This window comes from Hypanus sabinus, chromosome 16 (genome assembly GCF_030144855.1).
Source record: "Hypanus sabinus isolate sHypSab1 chromosome 16, sHypSab1.hap1, whole genome shotgun sequence".
Classification (NCBI taxonomy): Eukaryota; Metazoa; Chordata; class Chondrichthyes; order Myliobatiformes; family Dasyatidae; genus Hypanus; species Hypanus sabinus.
This window is the reverse complement of record NC_082721.1, coordinates 27,201,506-27,225,074: the sequence shown is the minus strand read 5'-3', so window position 1 is coordinate 27,225,074 and position 23,569 is coordinate 27,201,506. Positions and strand designations below refer to the sequence as shown.

At 45.3% G+C, this 23,569-nt stretch overlaps 1 protein-coding gene across 5 annotated transcripts in view; it reads left to right on the top strand.

Moving 5' to 3' along the window:
* The window catches only part of kcnn1a (potassium intermediate/small conductance calcium-activated channel, subfamily N, member 1a), a 112,392-nt gene extending 89,664 nt beyond the window's left edge, over positions 1 to 22,728 (top strand). For 2 of the 5 annotated variants that reach the window (XM_059991391.1, XM_059991389.1), the window contains 5 exons: positions 1,852 to 1,993; positions 4,861 to 4,974; positions 7,409 to 7,536; positions 19,410 to 19,479; positions 20,394 to 22,728. In XM_059991391.1, coding sequence (XP_059847374.1) covers positions 1,852 to 1,993; positions 4,861 to 4,974; positions 7,409 to 7,536; positions 19,410 to 19,479; positions 20,394 to 20,678 — 739 coding nt within the window. In that variant the 3' untranslated portion in view covers positions 20,679 to 22,728. Of the gene's footprint in view, positions 1 to 1,851; positions 1,994 to 4,860; positions 4,975 to 7,408; positions 7,537 to 8,533; positions 9,376 to 11,525; positions 11,620 to 19,409; positions 19,480 to 20,393 lie in introns of those variants that run through there. The other 3 variants (XR_009516073.1, XM_059991390.1, XM_059991392.1) reach the window with 3 other exon arrangements.
* Positions 22,729 to 23,569: the final 841 nt, after the last annotated feature.

Sequence of the window (23,569 nt, the reverse complement as noted above, 5' to 3'; positions counted from 1 at the left end):
GATGTGGAGGGCACTCCTCAGGGAGCTGGGATCAGTGGGATTGTCGAGGGCTCTCCTCAGGGAGCTGGGATCAGTGGGGATGTGGAGGGCACTCCTCAGGGAGTGGGATCAGTGGGGATGTTGAGGGCACTCCTCAGGGAGCTGGGATCAGTGGGGATGTGGAGGGCACTCCTCAGGGAACTGGGATCAGTGGGAATGTCGAGGGCACTCCTCAGGGAGCTGGGATCAGTGGGAATGTTGAGGGCACTCCTCAGGGAGCTGGGATCAGTGGGGATGTGGAGGGCACTCCTCAGGGAGCTGGGATCAGTGGGGATGTCGAGGGCACTCCTCAGGGAACTGGGATCAGTGGGAATGTCGAGGGCACTCCTCAGGGAGCTGGGATCAGTGGGAATGTCGAGGGCACTCCTCAGGGAGCTGGGATCAGTGGGAATGTCGAGGGCACTCCTCAGGGAACTGGGATCAGTTTGAAATTTAAAGCAGGCTGATTGATGCCTGTTGTGTGAGGGCTTTAAGGTTTATGGAATCATGGCAGGTGACTGGAATTCAGGTAGAGGCCAGTCGACTTCGAACTCAATGGAAGAACAAGTGTTAGGGGTTGAACAACTACTTTCTGGCTGTGTTCTGCTCCCCCGTCGTCAATTCCAAATTTGCACCAATTTCACTCTCCCTTCCTTCAGCCCTGGTGTGTCGCACTAGGGGTTTTATTTCTCCTGAGTGTGTGGTAGCAATGTTGTTTATGAGCTGCAGTGCGGGCTGTTCAGTCTTGCTGAGCTTTTCTGCTCTGGTGTTTTGTACTATTGTTGGTGCATTATATTGCAGGCCATTCAGCAGCAGCGTGCAGAGCAGACTGTTGGGCTTTGGTGAGCTGGATCGCAGGCTACAAAGCAACGGGGGTTTGGACCTTGTGTGTGTAGCTCAGGGGGCTCATAACCCCCATTGAGTGGCTCTGGCTGAGGAGTCTGCAGGAGTGACAGAATTGGGAGGACATGCACAGCAGTTCTCATAAGCAGCTGGGTATCTCTGGGTATCAACAGCTCTGAAGAGCTATCCTAGACCCAAACATCACAAAGAAGGCATGCCAGTGCCTACAGTTCATTAAGAGTTTGAGGAGCTTTGGTATGTCACCAAGCACGCAAGCCAGTGCCAACACTTGCACCTCTGAGAGCATTCTAACTGCTGGCACCACCATCTGGTACGGAGGCGCCACTGCATGGGATCAGAAAAGCGGTAAAGGGTTATAGGCTGAGCTATCTCCATAGTGGACACTAGCCTCCACGCCATTGAGGACATCTTCAAAAGGTGATGCCTCAAGAAGGCAGCATCCATCATTAAAAGCCCTCTGCACCCTCATCTCATTGCTACCATCAGGGAGCAGGTACAGGAGCCTGAAGACACACACTCAATGTTTTAGGAACAGCTCCTTCTCCTTGGCAATCAGGTTTTTGAATAGTCCACGAACCTCACAATTTTGCTGTCCTTTTGCCCTGAAGTAATTTTATGTACTGCTACGAAAGGACAAACGCAGTGACGTACATCAGTGATAATAAACCTGATTTTGATTCTGTGGGCTCTTTCTGCCTGGCGTGTTGTACCATGGCTATTCATTTTGATGAGCTGCACTAGGGCTCCCCGGCCTTGGCAAGCAGCTGGATTGTGACCTGTACATCCTCAGTGTAGGCGTCATGAGCTGTTTGGTCTAGGTACGCTGTTCACCCATAGAGTGTTGTGCGGTAGCCCTTCTCCCTTCTGTTAACTAAATCATCGCGGTGTCCTTGGATGTTGCTGGTGCCCTTTCTTCTCTGGCATATGACTGGACTAGATTCTAATGCTCCTTCTCTCCAAATCCTACAGATACCATGACAAGCAGGAAGTCACCAGCAACTTTTTGGGAGCAATGTGGCTAATTTCAATCACGTTTTTGTCGATTGGATACGGAGACATGGTGCCTCATACGTACTGTGGGAAAGGAGTCTGTCTCCTGACAGGCATTATGGTAAGAGTTTATCATAAAATGGCAGTGAAGTCCAACGTGATTCCACAGATGCGATGGATATTGAGCAAAGGTGGAGCTGAAGAGAAAGGAGAGTTGAGGGATATTGGTGGGGAAGGATCAGGGAGGTTGGGGATTTGTGGAGATGGTGGGGCAATGATTTCAGGGGATATAAGAGGAGTGAATGGAATTTGGGCTAATGGGCAGGTAGAATTGGGAATGATGGGGTAGGTTGGGGGTGTAGGAAGAAGTTAGTAGGTTTGATCTATTAAAAAAAATCAACTTGTTATCTATTAATAAGCACAAGAGATTCTGTAGGTGCTGGAAATCCAGAGCAATGCATACACAAAATGCTGGAGGAACTCAGCAGGTCAGGCAGCATCTATGGAATAGTCAATGTATCAGGCCGAGACCCCCGTCGGGTCTAAACTTTCGATGAAACAGTAAATTGGGGAATGAAATAGGGAATTATTGACTGCTCCTGATCCATGATCAGACGTCCATGGCCCGTGCAGCCAAACTTCTCAGTGTGTCTGGGAGCTACGGGGATCGAAGTGCTGCACACATGAACAAGTGAGTGAGGGGCTGTTGAAAGGAACCAGCCGGGGTCTCCAGGGCGACCAATAATAGGAAATGTGACACCTCAAGCTTGCAATACCATTCAATAAATTCAGGGCTGATCCTTTCCTTGGACCATCTTCCCACTCAATTCCCATGCCCCTTGGTTCCACAGATGCGATGGATATTGAGCAAAGGTGGAGCTGAGGAAAAAGGAGAGTTGAAGGATATTGGTGGGGAAGGATCAGATTAATGTTCCAGGCTAATGAATTTTCCCCCAGTTACTTTCCTGTCTAAGCATCTATAGGCTCTAATTTTGAATCCACTTGATGAGCACCACAACCTCCAGGGGCACAGAATGGCAAAAAAAAAATTACCTCCCTCTGAATCTCTCCACATCTTAGTCCAAAGTGGCTTACCCTTTTATCAGAGACCTTGCTCCTCACTTCTAGATATTAGCCTGTAGAAACAGATTCTGTCCTATCAGGTTCACAGAGGCTGTGGGTAATCGCTGAGATCCATGCTCATACTTCTAAAATTGGGGACACTGCAGTCCTGCTGAAGGGTCTCGGCCCAAAACATCAACTGATAACGCTTTTCCATAGATGCTGCCTGGCCTGCTGAGTTCATCCAGCGTTCTGTGTGTGTTGCTCAAAATTCAGGAAGCTTTAGGTCATTCTTTTCTCATTCCAGAAACCAGTGAAAGGGAACAAATTACCTTTTGGGACAAGCAAAAGGGTTAATGAATCATTGGGTAGAGGGAGAGAGAGTTAAGTTCGACTAAGCTGCACAGGCCAAAAACCAGAAATAAAAGCATTCAGTTCAGCATTCTACTTCTTAACTAAGTTGGTCTTGGCTAATTGGTAATTGGCATCTTCAATTTTACATATGTCAAGTTTGTTAACCATTCATTTCAGAGTCTATAGTTGGTACTTGATCGACTTTTCACAATTTCCACCGACCCTGCCCCATCCGCCCCCCTCCCTCAAGACCAATGTCGTGTTCGCTGAAGGTCGGAATAACCAACAATGCAAGTTGGACACCATCCCAGGACTTGCTGCCCCTGACTGCTGCACCCACACAGTATCCTGTTGGTTGCCTAACAACACCTAGCTACAGCCAATCAGAAAATGATCAGATTCTTTACCACTAAATTGGTTGATTTTTGACTGTTCTTCAAGCAAACAATTATTTTCGAAGAATAAATAACTTTTTTGAACTGTGGGCTGGTGCAATATAGAACTAAATCTTTAACTATTTTCTTCTTAAGTTATCCTTTGTAATAAGATGGACTCCTGGCCTCACAATCTACCTCATTATGACGTTGCACCTTATCATTTATCTGCACTGTGGTTTTTTTGGTATCTTTTATGCCAACCCAGAAAGCCCACAGCCTTTGTCAAAGCAGGAGACCCACCACAGCCGTAGCCCAGATCACCAGCAGGCTTGCTCGCCGTGGCATCTGACTGGCAACTGGAAGTCGAACTTGGCAAGTACTGACTTCACTTCATCATCCCTGAGGCCCGACATGGTCATTCCGTCAGAAACCTTGAAGCAGGTGGTCATGGGAGAACTGACAGTCCCTTGGGAAGACCGGATTGAGGAAATGTTTGAATGTAAGAAAGCCAAATACCAGGGCAGGTAGAGCAGCGCTAGAGCCAGGGGTGGAGGGCATGATGTGAGCCTTTAGAGACGAGGTGTAGAGGTTTTGCTGGCTGCTGACTCTGCAGAACCTACTCTCTCCTTGGCGTTACGGGGGCCGCAACGAAAAGAGCCTTCAGGACCGTCACAGAGGCTGCTGAGCAAGCCTGAGAATGGCTATGGGTCAAGAGGTGTGACCCGTGGACCAATGCTGCTGGGACACAAGCCGGGCCGCCTGGGCGAGAGTGTCTGATGCTGGAAGACCCAAAACACGTGATGACTCCAGGTTACATCACTGATGATGTGTCCCAGTACATCCTAGGATGTATCTCAGCAACAGTTACCTTTATTCCATCATGTTATCATTTCACCTTATTCTGTCTCAATACACTATGTAATGGTTAGGTTTGTATAAATAGAATGCAAGACAAGATTCTCACTGTATCTCAGTACACGTGGCAATAATAAGCCAATACCAACAGAAGTGGTTGTACATCAAAAGAAATTTCAATTCCTTTTAAGGATACCGTGATTCTGGTTACGTTTTCCTCAGTAGGGAAGTTCCTGGCGATACCAGGATGATCCTGGATGGTTTCCTGGTGCTGATGAGATGGGAAGAGGAGTCTGTCTGTGTTCTTGTATATTTGTGTATTGTGCTTTTGATTCTTTTGAAGGGAGCTGGCTGTACAGCACTTGTGGTCGCAGTGGTCGCACGGAAACTAGAACTCACCAAAGCTGAGAAGCACGTGCACAACTTCATGATGGACACGCAGCTCACAAAGCGGGTGAGAGCTCGTTGCAATTACACCGACCAAGACTCCGGAGCCGTACGCTCACACACCCCATGCTGCCCTGATCCCTGTGTCTCCACACTCCGCATCGGCCATCGGTTGGACAGAGTCACTGGCACAGAATGTTGTGTAGACGGAAGCATGGGTGGCCAGTGTTCCTGATCCAGACACATCCACAGGAGGAACAGACAGAGTTTGCAGTTCAATTGCATCTTATTGCATCCATAAAACATTCTAGAACATAACACAGCTAATAAAGTGGATTAAGTAAAGGAAAACATGGCAATTAATTTACATGCAGCAGGCTCCCCCAGAGGGTGATAAATAGATAATCTGCCTCTTCTGCTGCTGATTATGGGATAAATATTGGCCCCAAGACACAGAGTGAACTCTATAGCTCTTCAACAGACATTCAAACAGTGCAGTACGATCTTCTGCATCCACCAGAGAGAGCATTGGGCTCGTCTTGGTACCACCACTCGAACACCACAGCATTCTATCAGAACCCCTTTGAGAATGCAGTACTCCCTCAATACTGCCCCCTGGAGTACTGTCCTCAGTACTGACTTTCTGAAAGTTCGTGCTCTGCCTCTCTCTCCTCAACTCCCTCTGTGTTATCCCTCACCAGTGTGACATCCTTCCTCTCTGACAGTACCATACTTCATGTGTACTACGAATGTACGCACGCTGACCACTGTCTGCCCCACAGTGCAGGAACCCATTGGAATCAGGTTTATTCCACCGGCGTGTGTCGTGAGATTTGTTAACTTAGCAGCAGTTCAATGCAATGCATAATCTAGAAGAAGAAAAATAAATAATTATAATAATAAATATATCAATTACAATATACATATATTGAATAAATTTAAAATTGTGCAAAAGCAGAAATAATATATATTGAAAAAGCGAGGTCGTGTTCAAGGATTCAATCTCCATTTAAGAATCAGGTGGCAGAGGGGAAGAGGCATTTCCTGAATCACTGACCGTGTGCCTTCAGGCTTCTGTATCTCCTACCTGATGGTAACAATGAGAAAAGGGCATCCCCTGGGTGCTGGGGGTCCTTAATAATGGATGCTGTCTTTCTGAGACACCGCTCCCTAGAGATGCCTTGGGCACTTTGTAGGCTAGTACCCCAGATGGAGCTGACTAAATTTACTAAATCAGTACCACCATTCCAGTTTTATTGTGTCCTCTCAGTACTGCCCATCTGACAGTGCAGTGCTCTCTCAATACTTCCCCTCCGAGAGCAAGTAGAACAAACAATTAGGAAAGGAAGCCAAGTGGTATGTTTACCTTTACTTGGAGTATGGTGTTCATTTCTGATTCCATCACTGTGGGGAGGATGTGCAATCTTTAGAGAGGACGCAGAGGAGATCTACCAGGATGCTGCCTGGATCCGAGAGCATGTCTTATGAGGAAAAGCTGAGTGAACTCTAGGGCTTTTGTCTTTGGAGCGAAGAAAGATGAGAGTTAACTTGACGGAGGTGTGTAAGATTATGAGAGGCATAGGCATAATGGAGAGCCAGTGCCTTTATCCCGGGACAGCAGTGCCTAATGTCAGAGGACATCCTTTAAAGGAGAATGGAAGAAAGTTTGGGGGCGATGTCAGCGGCAGCTGTATATTTACAGAGAAGAGGTTGCCTGGAACGCACTGCCTGATGCGGTGACAGAGGCTAATACGTTACAGATGCGCCTATTAAAGAGATTCTTTGATAGGCCCATGGATGAAAGGACAATGGAGGGTTATGGGTAGTGTAGAAATGAAGAGATAGATTGCTAGTGGAAAGGCCGAAGGGCCTGTATGGTGTTGAACATTTTGATGTTCTATCTCTATTGCAAAAGGAACTGAGATTGGGTAGGGACTCCTTGCTCCAATTATATTGGGTCCAGGTATGGTTACAGCTAGAATATTGTACGTAGATCAGGTCTCCTCCAACGACCCCTACAAGGTGAGCGTGCGCACACATCTTTTGCTAATTGCGCACAAAAGATTGTCACCCTCTACCTCGTTGGCACGTTAAGCATATTTCACGACCGTACACAATCACATTTCCCTTTCTGGTTTCTGACGCGGACGGTGTTGACAACGTGGAGTTTGCGATGATTTGTCAGCAGATTTTAGAACTCGCTTACCTATACTGTTTTTATTGAAGAAACTATTCAGTTGTCACTGGGGGAAGAAATAAAATGGCACAATTCGAGATCTTTGCGCATACTGGTCATTACAAATTAGAGGGAACTGTGCTGGCTCTGGAGGGAGACGTGAGCCACGAAGATCACTCCCAGAAGGCAGGAACACCACACATCTTAGGCGGGCCTTACATTGAGAGGGTCAGTTTCTCAGGACAGCAGGAGGCTGAATGGGAGAAACTTGTAATGGTAATTTCATCAGCAAATACTGATCTCACTCTGAGCTGGTTTCTTTCAGGTAAAAAACACTGCTGCCAACGTACTCAGGGAAACGTGGCTGATTTACAAACACACCAAACTGGTAAAGAAGATCGATCACGCCAAAGTACGCAAACACCAACGGAAATTTCTACAAGCCATTCACCAGTGAGTACCGGATCTCAGTGCAGCCTTCCCAGCAAATTCCATACCTTATCCCTACTAACAGCGAATGGAATTCAGTCTCACAGATGTTCCCGTGTGTTGGCCTCCTCTCCCCCTCTGGTTGGATCAGTACTGTCACAGTCAGGCCAGTTTGCAGTGGCCAACAAGTCCACTTCCCTCATTTCCCCTTTCTGCTCAGCTGAGGCTTTTGACAACAGTGTCCCCACTCTGTTGCCCATTCTGCAGTCCATTAACGTGGTTGGACAGTGAGTGTACAACTAAAGCAGAGAGTTCAAATCTCACCATGGTAGCTGGTGAATTTAAATTCCTAATTAGATAAATCTGGAATGAATAGGTAGTATCTGGAATGGTGATTGGGAAGCTACCAAATTGTCTTCCATAAGAAACAAAAACAGGAGAAGGCCATTCAGCCCATTGTGTCTGTTCAAGCCATTCAGTAAGATCTCACAATGTCACTTCCCTACACTAAACCATATGCTGTCTCTGTTAAAACCAAGGACAGGTTGAAGGCTCACCTAGTGAGAATGGTGGTACAATAGGTGGCAGACACTAGGTACTTGGAGATAATTTGTGGCAAAAGGTGGAAGGAAAAGGAATGAGTTTGTGAGGTGGTCATTGGGATCTTTGAAAGAGGGTGAGTAGGTGATCAGTGATTCATAAACAGGACTGGAGAAGCCATCAGGTCTGGTGAGAGGGTGGAGATCATAAAACTGTGAGAAGTGTCACATCATAAAGCCCTAGTCGTCACAGAGGGTCAGGTGGGCTTGATGGGCCACCTTCATCTATGCATATTCCTTATGAAAGGGTTGAAGGGAACCAGGGGATATTGAACAATGGGAGAAGTCATGAAGATAGGGAAGACTTGAGCCAAGCATAAATTTAGCAAATGTTAATAGTTTGTCGTAGGCATTCAAAAATCAATTAATCATGATTTTGGATAAACATTTATCATGTTACATAGCAACCCAATTGATTTCAGCTGGGAAACACTTTGCTGGTGCCCTGAGCCCTGTGCAAGGGGATAGCTGCACGGATATCCCTCAGTCTCTGAGACAGGAACAAATCGCCTGCAGAAGAATCTTATTTGGTCTGGCCTTTGTGTGCTGCTCCTGGGCATCAGGCCAGAGGGAACCCGCTGAGGCTGGAGGTTCATGCTGAGCGTTAGTCTCTTGCCTTGGACAACCTGACACCATCCCAAAGGGCTTCACGGCAGAACGCATTCAAAAGCTGCAGAAGTAAAGCGTCAATGGGAACTGGTTAAGAGGAACAGAGACTCCCGTCACATCCGAGAAAGAAAATCCTTTCGAGAGTAACACAACTGAAAATTGCACTTATATACGTATTACTCTTAAAGTCGCAAAACATCACAAAGGACTTATAATGAAGGTTATCAGGCATAATTTGATGCCAACTCAGGCAAGGCAGCATTAATGCAGGTGACTCAGTCAAAGGGCTAGCTTTTAGAGTATTTTAAAGGAAAGGAGAGAGTTACCAGGGTAGCATAGCGGTTAGCAAGACGCTATTACAGATCATGGCGTTGGAGTTCAGATTATATTTACAATGCCATCGTAAATCTTTGTACATCCCTACTCTGAACACCGAGGTATCCTCCCACAGCCCAAAGACTGATTAATTAGTAGGTTAATTAGTCATTGTAGCTTGTCCTGTGATTAGGCCGAGGTTAAATAGGTGAAGTGCAGAGTGGTGTAGTTCATTGGGCCAGAAGGACTTGTCCCGCACTGTATGTCTTAACAAATAATAAATGTAATAAAAGAGGTATAGAGAGCTAGAGGTAGGGAGGTGTAGAGGTAGTGGTGTAGAGATGGCGAGTAGTAGAGGTAGAGGGGGGTAGAGGTAGAGGAAGAGGGCAGCAGAGGGTAGAGAGGGTTGAGGTATATAGAGGGGGATAGGGGTGTAGGGGTGTGGGGGGTAGGGTGTAGAGGGGGGTAGCATTGTAGGGGGGTAGGGAGGTGTAGAGGGGGGTAGGGGTGTAGAGTTTGATGTAGAGTGAAACTTAAGGTTGAACCCCTATGTCAGGGCTGAGAATGGAGAGGAGAGGTAAGAGACAGGGGCTAAAGGTGATTGGGGGACTGAAGGGATTGCAGAGGGGAGGGAGGGTGTGTCGGGGGGGTGTCGAAGGTAGGGGAGGGGAAGGGGGTGGAGTTGGGAGAAAAGAACAATGGGGGAGGTAATAAAAAGGGACGGGGGGGTGGGAGTGTGAAGGTGGAGATGGCCACTGGATAGGGGTGGGCTGGTGTGATAAGGGGGGGGGGTACAGTTCTGCCAGTTCTGAGATCTGATAAGTAAAAAAGATGATAATGGGAATCATAGTGAGGGGTGAAGAGCAGAAGGAACCAGGACCAGTTGGGGGAGGAGTGGGGAGGGGACAGAGGTGAAGGGTGAAAGGAATGGGTAGCAGATGGATGAAATTGCAAGGACGAGTGGGATCAAAATCGGTGACGAGTGCTGGAGAGGGAATGAGAATCAGAATCAGGTTTAATATCACTGCCAGCTCTTTACCTTCCCCACTCCTCACCTATCACCTTCTAGTTATCCTTCTTTCACCCCTCCCCATCTTTTTATTCCTTTCCAGTCCTGAAGAAAGGTTTTGGCCCGAAACATCGACTGTTCATTTATTTCCATGATGTCTCCTGCCCTGCTGAGTTCCTCCAAAATTTTGTGTGTGTTATTGAAAATTATGTTGTTTTTCAACATCGGTACATTACAATAAATAATAACTATAAATTGCAAGTATACTGTATATAAAAATAACTAAATTAAATAAGTACTGCAAAAAGGGAAAAATTACTGAGGTAGTGTTCATGGGTTCATTGTCCATTCAGAAATCTGTCGGCAGAGGGGAAGAAGCTGTTCCTGAATCGCCGAGTGTGGCTTTAGGCTCCTGTACCTCTTCCTTGATTGTAGAAATGAGAAGAGGGAACGTCCTGGGTGACTGGGGTCCTTTTTTGAGGCTTTGCCTTTTGAAGGTGTCCCTGGAAGCTGGGGAGTCTAGTGTCCATGATGATGAAGCTGGCTGAGTTTACAACTTTCTGCAGTTTTTCTGATCCTGTGCAGTGGTCCCTCCATGCTAGATGGTAATGCAACCCGTTAGAATCCTCTCCATGGTATATCTGTAGAAATTTGCAAGTCTCTTTGGTGACAAACCAATTCTCTTCAAACTCCTAATGAAATATAGCCACCCTCATGCCTTCTTTGTATCTGTTCTCATATGTTGGGCCCAGGATAGATCCTCAGAAATGATGACACCCAGGAACCTGAAACTGCTCACCCTTTCCACTTCTGATCCCTCAATGGGGACTGGTGTGTGTTCCCTCGACTTCCCCTTCCTGAAGTTCACAATCAATTCCTTGGTCCTACTGATGCTGAGTGCCGGGTCGTTGGTGTGATAGCACTCAATTAGCTGACCTATCTCACTCCTCCTGTACACCACCTTGTCACCATATGAAATTCTCCCAATACTAGTTGTGTTGTCAGTAAATCTGCAGAGGTGGTTGAGCCACATAATTGTGAGTGCAGAGAGAGTAGAGCGGGGGCTAAGTACTCATTCCTGAGGTGTGCCAGTCGTGATGGTCAGCGAGGAAGAAATACTATTTTTGACTGCGGTCTCCCAAGTATCCTGTTGCAGAGGCAGGTACAGAGACCCAAGTTTGGAGCTTGTTGATTAGAACTGAGGGTCTGATTGCGCTGAATGTTGAGCTGAATGCTTGTCAATAAACAGCAGCCTGAATTAGGTATTACTATTGTCCAGATGATCCAAGGCCAGGTGGAGAGCATGTGAGATTGCATCCACTGTAGACCTACTGTGGTGATAGGCAAATAGCAGCAGGTCCAGCCATGACCAACCTTGCAAACACTTCATCACAGTAGATGGGAGCGCCTCTGGGTGATGGTTGGTGAGGCAGCTCACCCTGCTCTTCTTGGGCACTGGTATGACTGTTGCTCTTTTGTAGTAGCTGGGAACCTCGGACTGCAGCAGTGAGAGATTGACGATGTCCTTGAACACTCCTGCCAGTTGGTTGGCACAGGTTTTCCGAGCTCTGCCAGGTACGCCATCACCTTGCGAGGGTTCACCCTCTTAAAAGACATTCTGACATTGGCTTCCAAGACAGGGATCACAGGGTCACACAGGTGCACTTTTATTCTCTTTGAAATCATACATAAAAGGCGTTGAACTCATCTGGAAGTGAAGCATCACAGCCACTCATGACGTTTTGCTTTGTAGGAAGTAATGGCCTGCGAGCCCTTCCAGAGCTGGTATGCATCCAGTTCTGTCTCTAACCTCAATCAAAATCATTTTAACCCTTAAGATAGCTTTCTGTAGCTCTTACCTGGACTTCTTGAATAGTTCTGAATCACTAGTCTTGAATGCCACAGATCTACCCCTCAGCAGTCTATGATTCTCCTGGCTTTTGGATTCGGTATGTCCAGTATGTTCTCAAAGTTACACACTCACCCACGCAGGTCTTGATGATGTTGGTGATAACTATGGCATATTCTTCAGACTCAAAGATGAATCCCTGAATATTGTTCAGTCCACTGACTCAAGCTGTCCTTTAAATTCTTCTCTGTCTCCTTTGACCTTACCTCCTTGGTCCTCGCTACTGGTACTGTAGTCCTTAGTCTCTGCCTATACACTGGGAAGTACAGCCAGGTGATTGGGCTTTCCTAAGTGCGGGTGTGTGATGGCACAGTAGGCATTCATGATGGTGGTATATCAGTGGCCAGGTGCATTGGCTGCTCTGGTTCCACAGGTGATAATGTTGCTGGTGGTTGTTCAGAGACTCCTTCAAGCCGGCTTGGTTGAAATCTCCTGCAATGATAGGGAAAGCTTCAAGGAGTACAGTTTCATGCCTGTTGATTATGTTGTTCAGCTCTCCTCTGCCTGCTTGACATTGGCCTGAGGTGGAATGGAATGCACACCACTACCAAGATGATGGTAGAAAACACCCTTGGCAGATAAGATGGACAACATTTAGCCATTAGATGCTCCAGTAGAGTGAGCAGAACTGAGACAGAACCACAACGTTTATGCACCACGATGAGTTAATCAATTCCACCTCCTTTGCATTTAAGAGACTGAACTGTCCTGTTATTGTGGAGAATGCTGAAGCCAGCAAGCTGCAGTGCTGCATCCAAAATCGCAGGAAATAGCCACGTTTCCATGAAGCATAGTACACAGCAGTCCCTGATGTCCCTCTGATACAGCAATCTTGCTCTGAGTTCTTCAATTTTATTTTCCAAAGAATGCACATTCAACAGCAGGATAGTTGGGAGTGGAAAGTGTAAGGCTTCTGTGTGTCAATCATACCTGTAAATCAGTATAGCAACTCTGCTTCTGTTTTCTCAAACAGCACCTGAGAAACAAGTCTGCCATCCGAAGTCTGTCGATTTTGAGTATGGTGCTGAGACCTTTCATTAGTTTTGTAGCCTGGGGAAAATTACACACACAGGACAACAAATACTTTTTCAGGTTTTTAATTCCTTTACCTGCTTTAGATGTTTTAATGCAGAAAGAGGGTATTGAAATAAAAATGCCAAAATGAATTTTAAAAAACCCAGTTCCTGCTGTTACAATCTCAGCTTAATTTTGGACCATGCCCTTGTAACATTTGCAGCATGAAAATAACTAAAACAAAATATACAAAATCAATACAGTAGTGTCAATTATTGGCTCACATGTGCTTAACTTTCAAACACATACAGGCTAAACCTTGAAACGAGTTCTCCTCGCTCACGTGGGCCGATAAGGAGTGTCACCCAATCTCGCAATCCAGCGTCGATTAATTTTCTTGCAAAAATCTAAAGCATCCACACCAGGGAAAAGCACGCAAATGTTGTTCTCTCTAGAACATATCAACTTTTTCTTTCTAAAAAAAATTATGATTTTATCTAGCGTTACTTAGGTGAATACAGACTGTAAGTAAATAAAAGAATGATATTCAATGGTCACCTGGTCACGTTATGATTAGAAAGGAAGGCAGAAGTGTGAATAAGAAGATGGGACAGGGGCCCCTACTCCTTCCTTTTCTCCTAAGGTCCACTTTCCTGTCCTATCAGATTGGGAAAGGGGACAAAATAAATACAGGCATATGCTAGAGGCCAAAACTGAAGAAGCTCAGAAATGTCCTGGAGTTAGAGCTTACAAGGACAATTGAGTCATGAAGGGATATGAAAACAAGGAGCCAACATAAGTTCTTGAGTGCTGAGTCAGTGGGTAGTTGGAAGCTGGTGTGTTAGCATTTTGGGAAGCTGATCTTTAGATGAATTTGGCTTTAGAAGGCATGGAGCTGGGCAGGTCAGGCAGAGAATGTTTTTAGAATCCACCTCTTTCGCCTACCTCAATATTTCCTGATGTGGCTCGATGCAAATTTTTGTGCAGTATCTCTCATATTAAATGTCTTGGAAAGTTTGATTCATTACAGATGCTTTGTAAATAATGTACAAGCCCTTCAGTTCTCTATGAAGAAGTTAGTGGGAAGACATTGAGGCAATCAAGTGCAGTCGCCTGGTTTCAGAAAGCATCCAGCAGACCAATGGGATTGCTCAGTAGCCAGTGTCTGTATTGTGAAAACTATTCATGAACACAAGATATTTTGCAGATGCTGGAAATATAGAGCAACACATACACAAAATGCTGGAGAAGCTCAGCAGGCCGGTCAGCATCTATGGAGAGGTACAAATAATCGATATTTTGGGCCAAGACCCTTCATTAAACTGGAAAGGAAGGGGGAAGAGGCCAGAGTAACAAGGTGGGGGGCAGAGGACCCTCTGTTGCCTCTAATCCTTCCCCTTCTCCTAAGGTCCACTCTCCTGTCCTATCAGGTTCATTTTTCTTCAGCCCTTTGCGTTGTCCACCTATCACCTCCCAGTTTCACCTCACCTGGCTTCACCTATCATCTGCCAGCTTGTGCTCCTTCCCCACCCCCTCACTTTCTTGTTCTGGCTTCTCCCCCCTTGCTTTCCTGTCCCGATGAAGGATCTGGGCCTTAAACATCATCCGTTTGTTCCTCTCCATAGATGCTGCCTGGCCTGCAGCATTTTGTGTGTGTTGAAAACTGTCTACAGCATTCCTAATGCAAAACGAGCAAAATGCCTATTCTCCATGATTAAGATTTACTGCTGGCTGAATGTTTTATTGATGAAAAATACTTTAAAAATTATTGTCGAAGTACGCCTTCGGGCTTATTTTTCTACTTTGCTTTCTGATAATAAGATGCTACAAGAAGATTAATGTGCAACCGTCAGGCTCCTGCATCCAGGATGCGGTCAGTGAACTTCAACAAGAGGCATTTACTTTCACTATTAAAGAGTCTTCTGTGGATTTGGCCACAGACGCTAGCCAGCAAATTGAATTTCACCAGCTTTGACACATTAAGTGAACGCTGTGCTTAAACCCAATGCCAAATCAAATTGTGAAATTGGGACACCCTGCATTAAGAAAACACCATCACAAGTTAAGAGATGTTAAAACCTGACCTTCTGTTTCTTTCCCATTTGCTCAAAGGTTCATAAGTTCACTTTCATTATCAAAGTGTATGCAGAATACAAACTCTGAGATCTGTCTTCTCCACGTAGCCATAAAATATATAGGAGAAGCTGAAAGAACCCCAGTCCCCCTCCCGAAAAAAAAAGTGTTACAAATCTCACAAACCCAAACACCCTCCGCAACCCCTCCCACGCACAAAAACTAACAGATCACCCACATGCAGAAACAACTAGAAGAACATCAAATGCCAAACTCCCAGCCCACAAACTGGCAACAAGGAAGATATAGTGGGCAAGCAGCAGCAATGGTGTTCACGCTGGAAATGTGTTTGTGCTGCTAAGGTGAGGCTGTCATGGAGATGTTGGGGGAGTTGGATCTTGGAAAAGGGGAGGATAAAGGGGGACTTTGAGAAAGAGAGGTTAAGATCACCTTGGATTTCCCTGAATGTAGATGTCCTCCAGCCCCAATATTACATGACACTTCAAGGGCTTTATGAACTGCAGTTACGAGGTTACAGAAGCTTCAATATGTACCAAAGACCTTGTAGAAATAGAGATTACGGAGATTTACAAAATATCAAGGAGGTTATCTAAGTTTTATTACAGTAAATTTGACATACCTCTTTTAACTATGCACAGTAACAAAGGAAATGGTATGCATTTTCTGCAAAGCAAGCTCCCACAAACATGGTAATGACCAGGTACTCTGTTTCAATGATATTGATCAAGAACTGGATTTTGGCCTTAAGTTAAAGATAAAGAGATAATATAAGGATAATATTAGCTTTACTTGTCCCACATGCGTTGAAACATACTGTGAAATGCATCGTTTGTGACATTGTTTTTGATGTGCTGGGGGCAGCCCTCGAGAGCCACCATACTTCTGGCACCAACGTAGAATGCTCACAGCTTACTAACCTTATGTCTTGTGGGAGGAAACTGGAGCACCTGGAGGAAACCTACACAGTCACGGGAATGAATGTAAAAATTACATATATGTCACCGTATACAACCTTGAGATTCATTTTCTTGCGGGCATACTCAATAAATCCAATAACCTTAATGGAATCAGTGAAAAACTGCACCAACCACGCAGACAACCGCTATGCAAAAGACAGCAAACTGTGCAAATACAAAAGTAAGTAAGTAAGTAAGTAAATAAGCAAGCAGTAAATATTGAGAGCATGGGATGAAAAGTCTTCGAAAGTGAGCACATAGGTTGTGGGAACAGTTCAGAGATGGGGCAAGTGAAGTTATTCCCTCTGCCTCAGGGGACTCATGGTTGAGGGGTAATAACTGTTCCTGAACCTGGTGGTGCTTGTCCTGAGGCTCCTGTGCCTTCTTTCTGATGGCAACAGCAAGAAGAAAGTATGGTCCCGTTACAGGCATTAGCAGGAATTGAACCCCTACCCTCCAATCGCAGGCACTATAGTAATGTTATGCTAACTACTACACTCCAGTGTTCATTGGATTCATGGAAAAGGGCTTTATTTTGAAGCATGATTCCTTTGAGTGAATTCAAAGGCAACACGAGTGAATCTGCAGATGCTGGAAATAAATAAAAACACAAAATGCTGGCGAAACTCAGCAGGCCAGACAGCATCTATGGGAGTGAGCAGCTTTCTCCAAGTACAGCAATGCCAGCTAGACTTCTATGCTCATCTCGTTTGAGGTTTGAATGTACTAACTTCTGAACTCAAGGAAATAGTGCTACATGCCAAGCCAGAGATTACTCTGACGTGTGTGACCTAAAAGGCAGCAGAAGCTCCGCCCATGGGATTAGTGCCCTAGAACGTTGAAGAGATCTCAACTAGAGCCACCGTGAAGACACTTGCAGCTGACATAAAAATCAGCCTGCGATTGACAAGAGAAAGATAGCTGTAGACCAATCAGGTTAGCTGCAGAGAGGCAAATGGAATGCAGTGTATGGAAGTGAGAGGTAGTGCATTTGTGGAATATACAGAATGAAGTAAGAGGTTCTGCAAATCTTTCATAGAGTCTTTGAAGGGATGTTGTGACAAATTTTGGACTCAACGATTTTTGAAGTTGTTGCAGTGGGTAAAGAAGAGGTTAATTTTGAAGCATACAGGCATATGAGCGAAAATGGAGCAGTCAATGTTTCTTTTTTTTTTCCTGAGCATTTGGAAAACAAACAGCTTTGGTAGACAAGGCAAGGAAAAACGGTTACCAGCTGCAGAAAGATCTGTGAGTAGAGGTTGTTGTCACTAGCAATGAAACAAATGGCATGGAGAATGTTTTTTAAGCGGAATGGTAACCTGCAGTGCTCTGTATGAAACTAGTTCAACAACAATTTCCAAAAGGAGTTTTGATGAAGGATTTTAGTCTGAAATTCCCTCTGCAGATGCTGTCACCGGGAAACACAAAAGGGAGCTGGATAAGTTGAAAGGGGGAAAATGGATGACTCTTGGGAAAGCAAGCAGAGGAACTAATTAGATAGCTCTTTGAAAGAGCTAGCATTGACACAATGGGCTGGTTGGCCTCCCACTGTGTTGTGATCATCAGTGATAAATTCCACGATAGCAGTAGAGTTCCTGCATGAACCTATGGGGATATGGTTAACTGGACCTTTGATGCACTAGCTAGAGTGCAGAGTGCACATAGAGGCACCACAGTCTAAGTCAGCCAGTGACCTTGGCTGGTTCTGACAGAGTAAAGAAAGAGTTAAAGGTAAGGTTCCGCCAGGATGGGACCCTGCTCCCTCAATTCCGTGGCTCCCGATGCCACCCACAAAACAGAGTTAATTACTGAGAACAGCACCTAGTATCCCACTCGGGGAATGGGTGCCTACATTAGACTCACCATGGCAACTCTGAGTGAGACTGAGAGAAAGCCTCTTCTCATTTACTCATTCTCTCAGAATATGGAAGTCGCTGGCAATGCCAGCATTTGTTGCCCATTCCTAATTGCCCTTGGTTTGAGAAGGCAGCTAAAAATTAACTACATTGTTGAGTCTGGAGGTACATGAAGCCCGGACCAGACAGGGGTGCTGTATTCCTATCCTGAATCAGATAGGTTTTTCTAACAATCTGATAGGTTCATGACTAGTGTTTATAAATTTAATTTATTTAGTTACATAACCATAACTTCCAGCTGCCTTGATAGGGTTCAAACTTAGATCAATGACCTAGAGCTCTAGCGCCTTTTCCATTTACCAAATGCCTCCGCTTTGAATTCTAAGTCCATTGGATCTCTAAAGGATCAATAACTCTCTGAAGACTTCCATCCGCTTGCGACTGGAAGAGTAATCATGCCAAGGTACCCAATGGAAGTTCCAATCTGGTCATCTCCTCATGCCCGTCCATCCTACCCCACTCCATACAAAGTCACCCGAAGATTCAACGTTCAGAAGTACCCAACAGAAAAGCTTCATGTGAGAGGAGTTGTACTGTTGGCGCTTGTTCAATGTTCCTTTACCCCATGTCTTGTCTTATTAATTCTGTGATGTGATTTTTGTCCTTTTTTTTCTGTTTTGCTAACTCAATGCAGAGGCCAGAAGTAAGTTGTGTTTGATTTTATTATATTATATTTCCTTTTGCATGTTAAATTGGGGTGCAATGGTTACAAGTGAGTGAGTGAGTGTGAGAGTGTGTGTGTGTGTGTGTGTGTCAGTGTTATATGCGACTGTAGTTCCCATGTGGCCTGTGTGTCTGACCTCACCATCCCTGGCCTGACCTGTTTGTTCACAGGGCCTGCTCTGCCCTGTCAGAATGTTCACTCTTGTGTTGCCGATGTTCCTGAAAACCCAAAAGACTGAACACAAAGTTTGAAATGATTTCAAAGTTTGGAAACAATAAAAAGGGATGGCAATGAGTAAGGAGTTGGAGATTACATCCTGAAGTAGAGAGGAGAACAAGAGGGAAGAGGAGGCTTGAATACAGCATTGACCTGCTGGGTTGAACGGCCTGTCCTGTCCATCAGTCGTGGTTGCCTATCTGCAAAGAGCAGTAGATGGCTGCTTATGTTGGTGGTGGGATAGGGGAATCATAAACATAGGTAGAGTCTGCTGGTATAATCTGTTATTGTCCAATAAATCTCCATCAGGCCCAATTTGGCTTTCTCCAACAGGCCTCTCGCTACCTCCATAACCTTTTCTCCTCGGTGATCTCTTGTGCTCAGTGTGGATAGTCTCCAACTCTTGTCAACATCGAGCACGAAGCATGGAAAGAGTTAATCAGTCAATCAGGCGCGAACTTGGGTACGAAATCACAAAGCAGGCTTTGGCTGATTGCTTCAGGGACAAATGCTGCAGTGCCTGAGCCTTGTCTTCATTTCTGCATGGTGTACTCAGAATTATTCAGCTTAAAATTAATGCTCTGTTTCCCACACAGATTGAGAGGTGTTAAGATGGAGCAGAGGAAGTTAAATGACCAAGCAAACACATTGGTGGATCTAGCCAAGGTTGGTAAAGCAGTGATGTTTACAAAATATCTGGCAAGAGAAGACTACCAGCATTAGGATTACCATCTTGAGTTTGAACCCCAATACCAACATGGCAGTTGGAACTTACAAATTCTCGCAATTGAGTAAACCTGCGATGAAAAGTAGACTCACTAATCCTGACCATATTGGCACTGAAACATATCTATTTCATTAATGTCCTTTTGGGAAGGAGAACTGATGTCCTTACACAGTTTAGCCTGTACAGACGTAGACTTGATGCTACAACGAGGAATCAAGGACGTTTGTAATTTATCTGATAGACTAACCTGCTGACCATATCTGCTTTGCATCTGTAAGTGACTTCAGTCTGAAATAAACATTATTGGCTCCTCATGTCCCACTGAAACCACCACTTGGTTCGACAAAATGGCAGCTCACCACCACCACCACTTCAGGTTAACAAGCTCAAGTTATTTTTTTAACGTAGATCCCAGAAATTTGAAATAAAATCAGAAAATGCTGAAAAGCACTCTAAAAGTTAGGCAACATTTGTGGAAGTACAGAGTTAACATTGAAACACTTTGTTAGAACTTCTGGCTGAGTGTTCCCAGCATTTTGTGTTTTAATTTCTGGGCCAGAACTGTCTTGCTAGTGGTACACACAGCCAGATAAGGATAGTAGCAACTCTGACATAGGCCAGGGGGAAATCACAAAAGGGGAGAACTTCTGGGGGCAGAATTCCTTCTAAATCAGGCATTTCTGGAAGCACTGACACATTGAAGATTCAAAGTACGTTTATTCTCAAAGTATGTACGCAGTATTCAACCTTGAGATTTGTCTTTTGTTTTTGTCTGATGTTTTTTGCAGGGAAAACTGTCCATTTCTCTGGCGACGTTCTCCTGACCTGTGTTCCTTTCTTGCTCCCCTGATAGACACAGAACGTGATGTACGACATCCTGTCGGAGCTGCAGGAGAAGAACGAAGATTTGGAGAAACGGATTGTCACGCTGGAGACCAAACTGGACTCGCTGACTGCCACCCTGCAAGCTTTGCCCGGACTGATCACCCAGGCCATCGGCCAGCAGCAGCGAGACTTCTTTGAGACTCACTCGCACAGGTTTAAACCCGTCACTTATAGCTCGGAGAGGTCGTGGACACCAACGCGGCGGCGCCGATCGCCATCGACAGCACCACATACATCTTCTGACAGCAGCTAGGAGCTCGCAGAAGTAAATGATCTGATCTCACTTGGCCATTGTGTGGCTTCCAATGTTAGCTTTTATCTATAAAGCCATCTCTATTTATAAGTTTGGTTTTAGGACACCAGAGTGATGCTGCGGATTACCATTAATATTTAAAAGGGTAAAGCAGCTCCCAAGGCTTGTGCCAAGGGGTTTGGGCCAGTATATAGGTTGAAGCCATCTCCCTTAAGATCTCTCTTCCTCCTCTCTGACCTTTCCTTCCCTCTCTTACTCACTAACACACAAAGCAGTTTTGTCTCTCCAGCGACAAGCAATATAATCTATCAGCAAGGTTTTTCTTTGCTGTTCATCCCAGTGCCATCGTCCAGCCTTGTGCAAGACCTTCACTTTGAGGACCCATGACTGTGAATAATTGGGATTGTTTAGACATGGACTGTTGGAAGATAGCATTGCTCTGGCAAGATCCAGCTTTTCTTTCTAGAATCTATCCCATTTATAGGGCTCAATAGGCTTTAGGAAGTACTTAATTTTGGTGGGTGATTGTGGCTTGGGCAGTTAGTTTGTGAGTTCAGTGTTGTGTCAGGACAGCTTTGCTTCTCGACCTGTAGTTCCTGCATCCTGTGATTGGATTTCCATAGTAGAGAGTGGGTAAATCTTCATTCCTGAGCAGAGCTGAGCCAGTGCAGGGCATCTTGGATCTGCAGATTGAGTTCAAAAGGACCTTAGCTGAAGTAGGACCTGTGTTTGGACCTCAGCAGCCCCTAAAGATTAGCCAAGGCTCCTTCTCTCAATCATGGACCAAGTGCCAGTGGCCACTGGAGAGAGAAAAGATGTGATATCTCTCAGGCCAAGCCCAAAGAGCCAGTCTACACTGGAGTTACAACACTGACAGGAACTTCCATTTATATAACAGCTTTAACATAACAATATACACAAAGGTGCTTCACTGGGGCATTCAAAAACAATCTTTACATTGACCCACATGAAGAGAGATATCCGGACCTGTGACCAGTAGCTTGATCAAAGAGGAGGTGAATTGGACCAAGAGGCTTTGGATGGACGTTCCAGAGCTCACAGTCGAGGCATAGCCACTAGTGTGGAGAGGGTGATCAGGAGGGGCACAGGAGTCCATGGGGCCAAGGCTGTATGCAGACTGGAAATGGCCACGGAGATAGAAGCAAAGGGAGACATTGCATGTATTTGAAAGCAAGGTTGAAGATGTTCAAATTGAAGTGTTGTTAGACTAGATGGGTGATGGATGAACAGTATCATCTTGTACTTAGAAATTATACTAAGTTAGACTATTTGGAGAGTTAGCAAGGGCTTGCTCAGATTTAGTACATAGTGTGAAAACTCTTCAGCAGTGTAGTGACTTTCTATCATATCCATTGATTTTTCATCAGAGACTGGTTCCTTCTGGCTTCCCAATTTTCAATGACTGATTTCCCTCACTATGGTCTTGAGAAAGGAGAAACAGGGCAGTAACCTAGACAATCGGTACAGTCTGGAGTTCATGTAAGTACCAATACTTATTGTTAACCGCTGCTGGACTTTGCCCCTTGTTTGATAGACTTAGAGACCAAAGGAATAAAAAACACAGAGGTCATAACAGCAACAGCAAACTCTCAGACAATTCTGTACTCTTATGCTGGGATTGCAGGCTAACCAAGAGTTTGGTAAAGTCAATGACCAGGAAGGGGAACAGTTTTAGAAGTGTAGATGTGTGTTGGTCATCTCCTGGGAGCTGGAATTATAATGTCAACACCAACAGTGGTTTATCCCAACTCAGGAGGTTGTGCCCAAAAGGTTTGGGAGGATGCCAGAATAAGAAATGGGTGTTACAGTAGCACTGGAATCTAATTGTTAAAAGAAAACCCGACATGGGATATCCTTGGGTCCAAGGGCTATGGAACATTGGTTCATTTTTACTATAGCAAACTCTAAATATCAGTGATAAAAGAAGAAAAAAGGAAGCAAGCACGAGGAAATCTGCAGATGCTGGAAATTCAAACAACACACACAAAATGCTGGTGGAACACAGCAGGCCAGGCAGCATCTATAGGGAGAAGCGCTGTCGATGTTTCGGGCTGGGACCCTTAGTCCTGATGAAGGGTCTTGGCCCGAAACGTTGACAGCGCTTCTCCCTATAGATGTTGCCTGGCCTGCTGTGTTCCACCAGCATTTTGTGTGTGTTGTTGTTTAAAAGGAAGCAAGCATCCATTTGGGACTCACCTTACTGTGAAAAAAGCCAATTCTTCCTCTGTAGCAATGGTCATCAGCCTTTCCCCATCCAAACCTCAGCAGCTCCTCAGTCAACCCAATGAAAAGGCTGCCTGCCCACACAAAGCGAGGAAGTGAACACTTTGCCAATTGTTTCCACACCTTTTCCTCTTTGCTATACCAAATCATCAGCTCCTCCCCTTCCATTCAACTCAATCTCACCGTCCTTCCCTTATCACTGGGACCACTTTAACTACCCGACATCTCACCCTCCCACCCTTTATCTCCCTTTTCCCCCACTCCATCCCATATCAGACTTTATTCCTCCTCCTTTCTCGTCACCTTACCTCCCCAAGACCCCTTTCCCCTGTCACACCAGCTTCTTTTCCTATTTGCCCCCCTCCCACAACCCCCAACCTCCTACTCTGGTCAGTGCTGCAGCCTCCATTGATACTGGCATGAAGGTATTTTGACCCTGCTGTCAATCAGTCCGTTGTGACCAATGAAAACTCAAATTGGCCTGCAGCTGGGGTCAGAGGTCACCTCCAATAAAATATCAATGCTCAATAAAGTCCCAAATGTCTGATTAACTGGCTCAGTGTGTTTACTGCCTTACCCGAGAATGTGCATATTAGAAAAGACCAAAACCTAATGATAGTGACTTCCTGTGAGAGGTTTTACCAAAT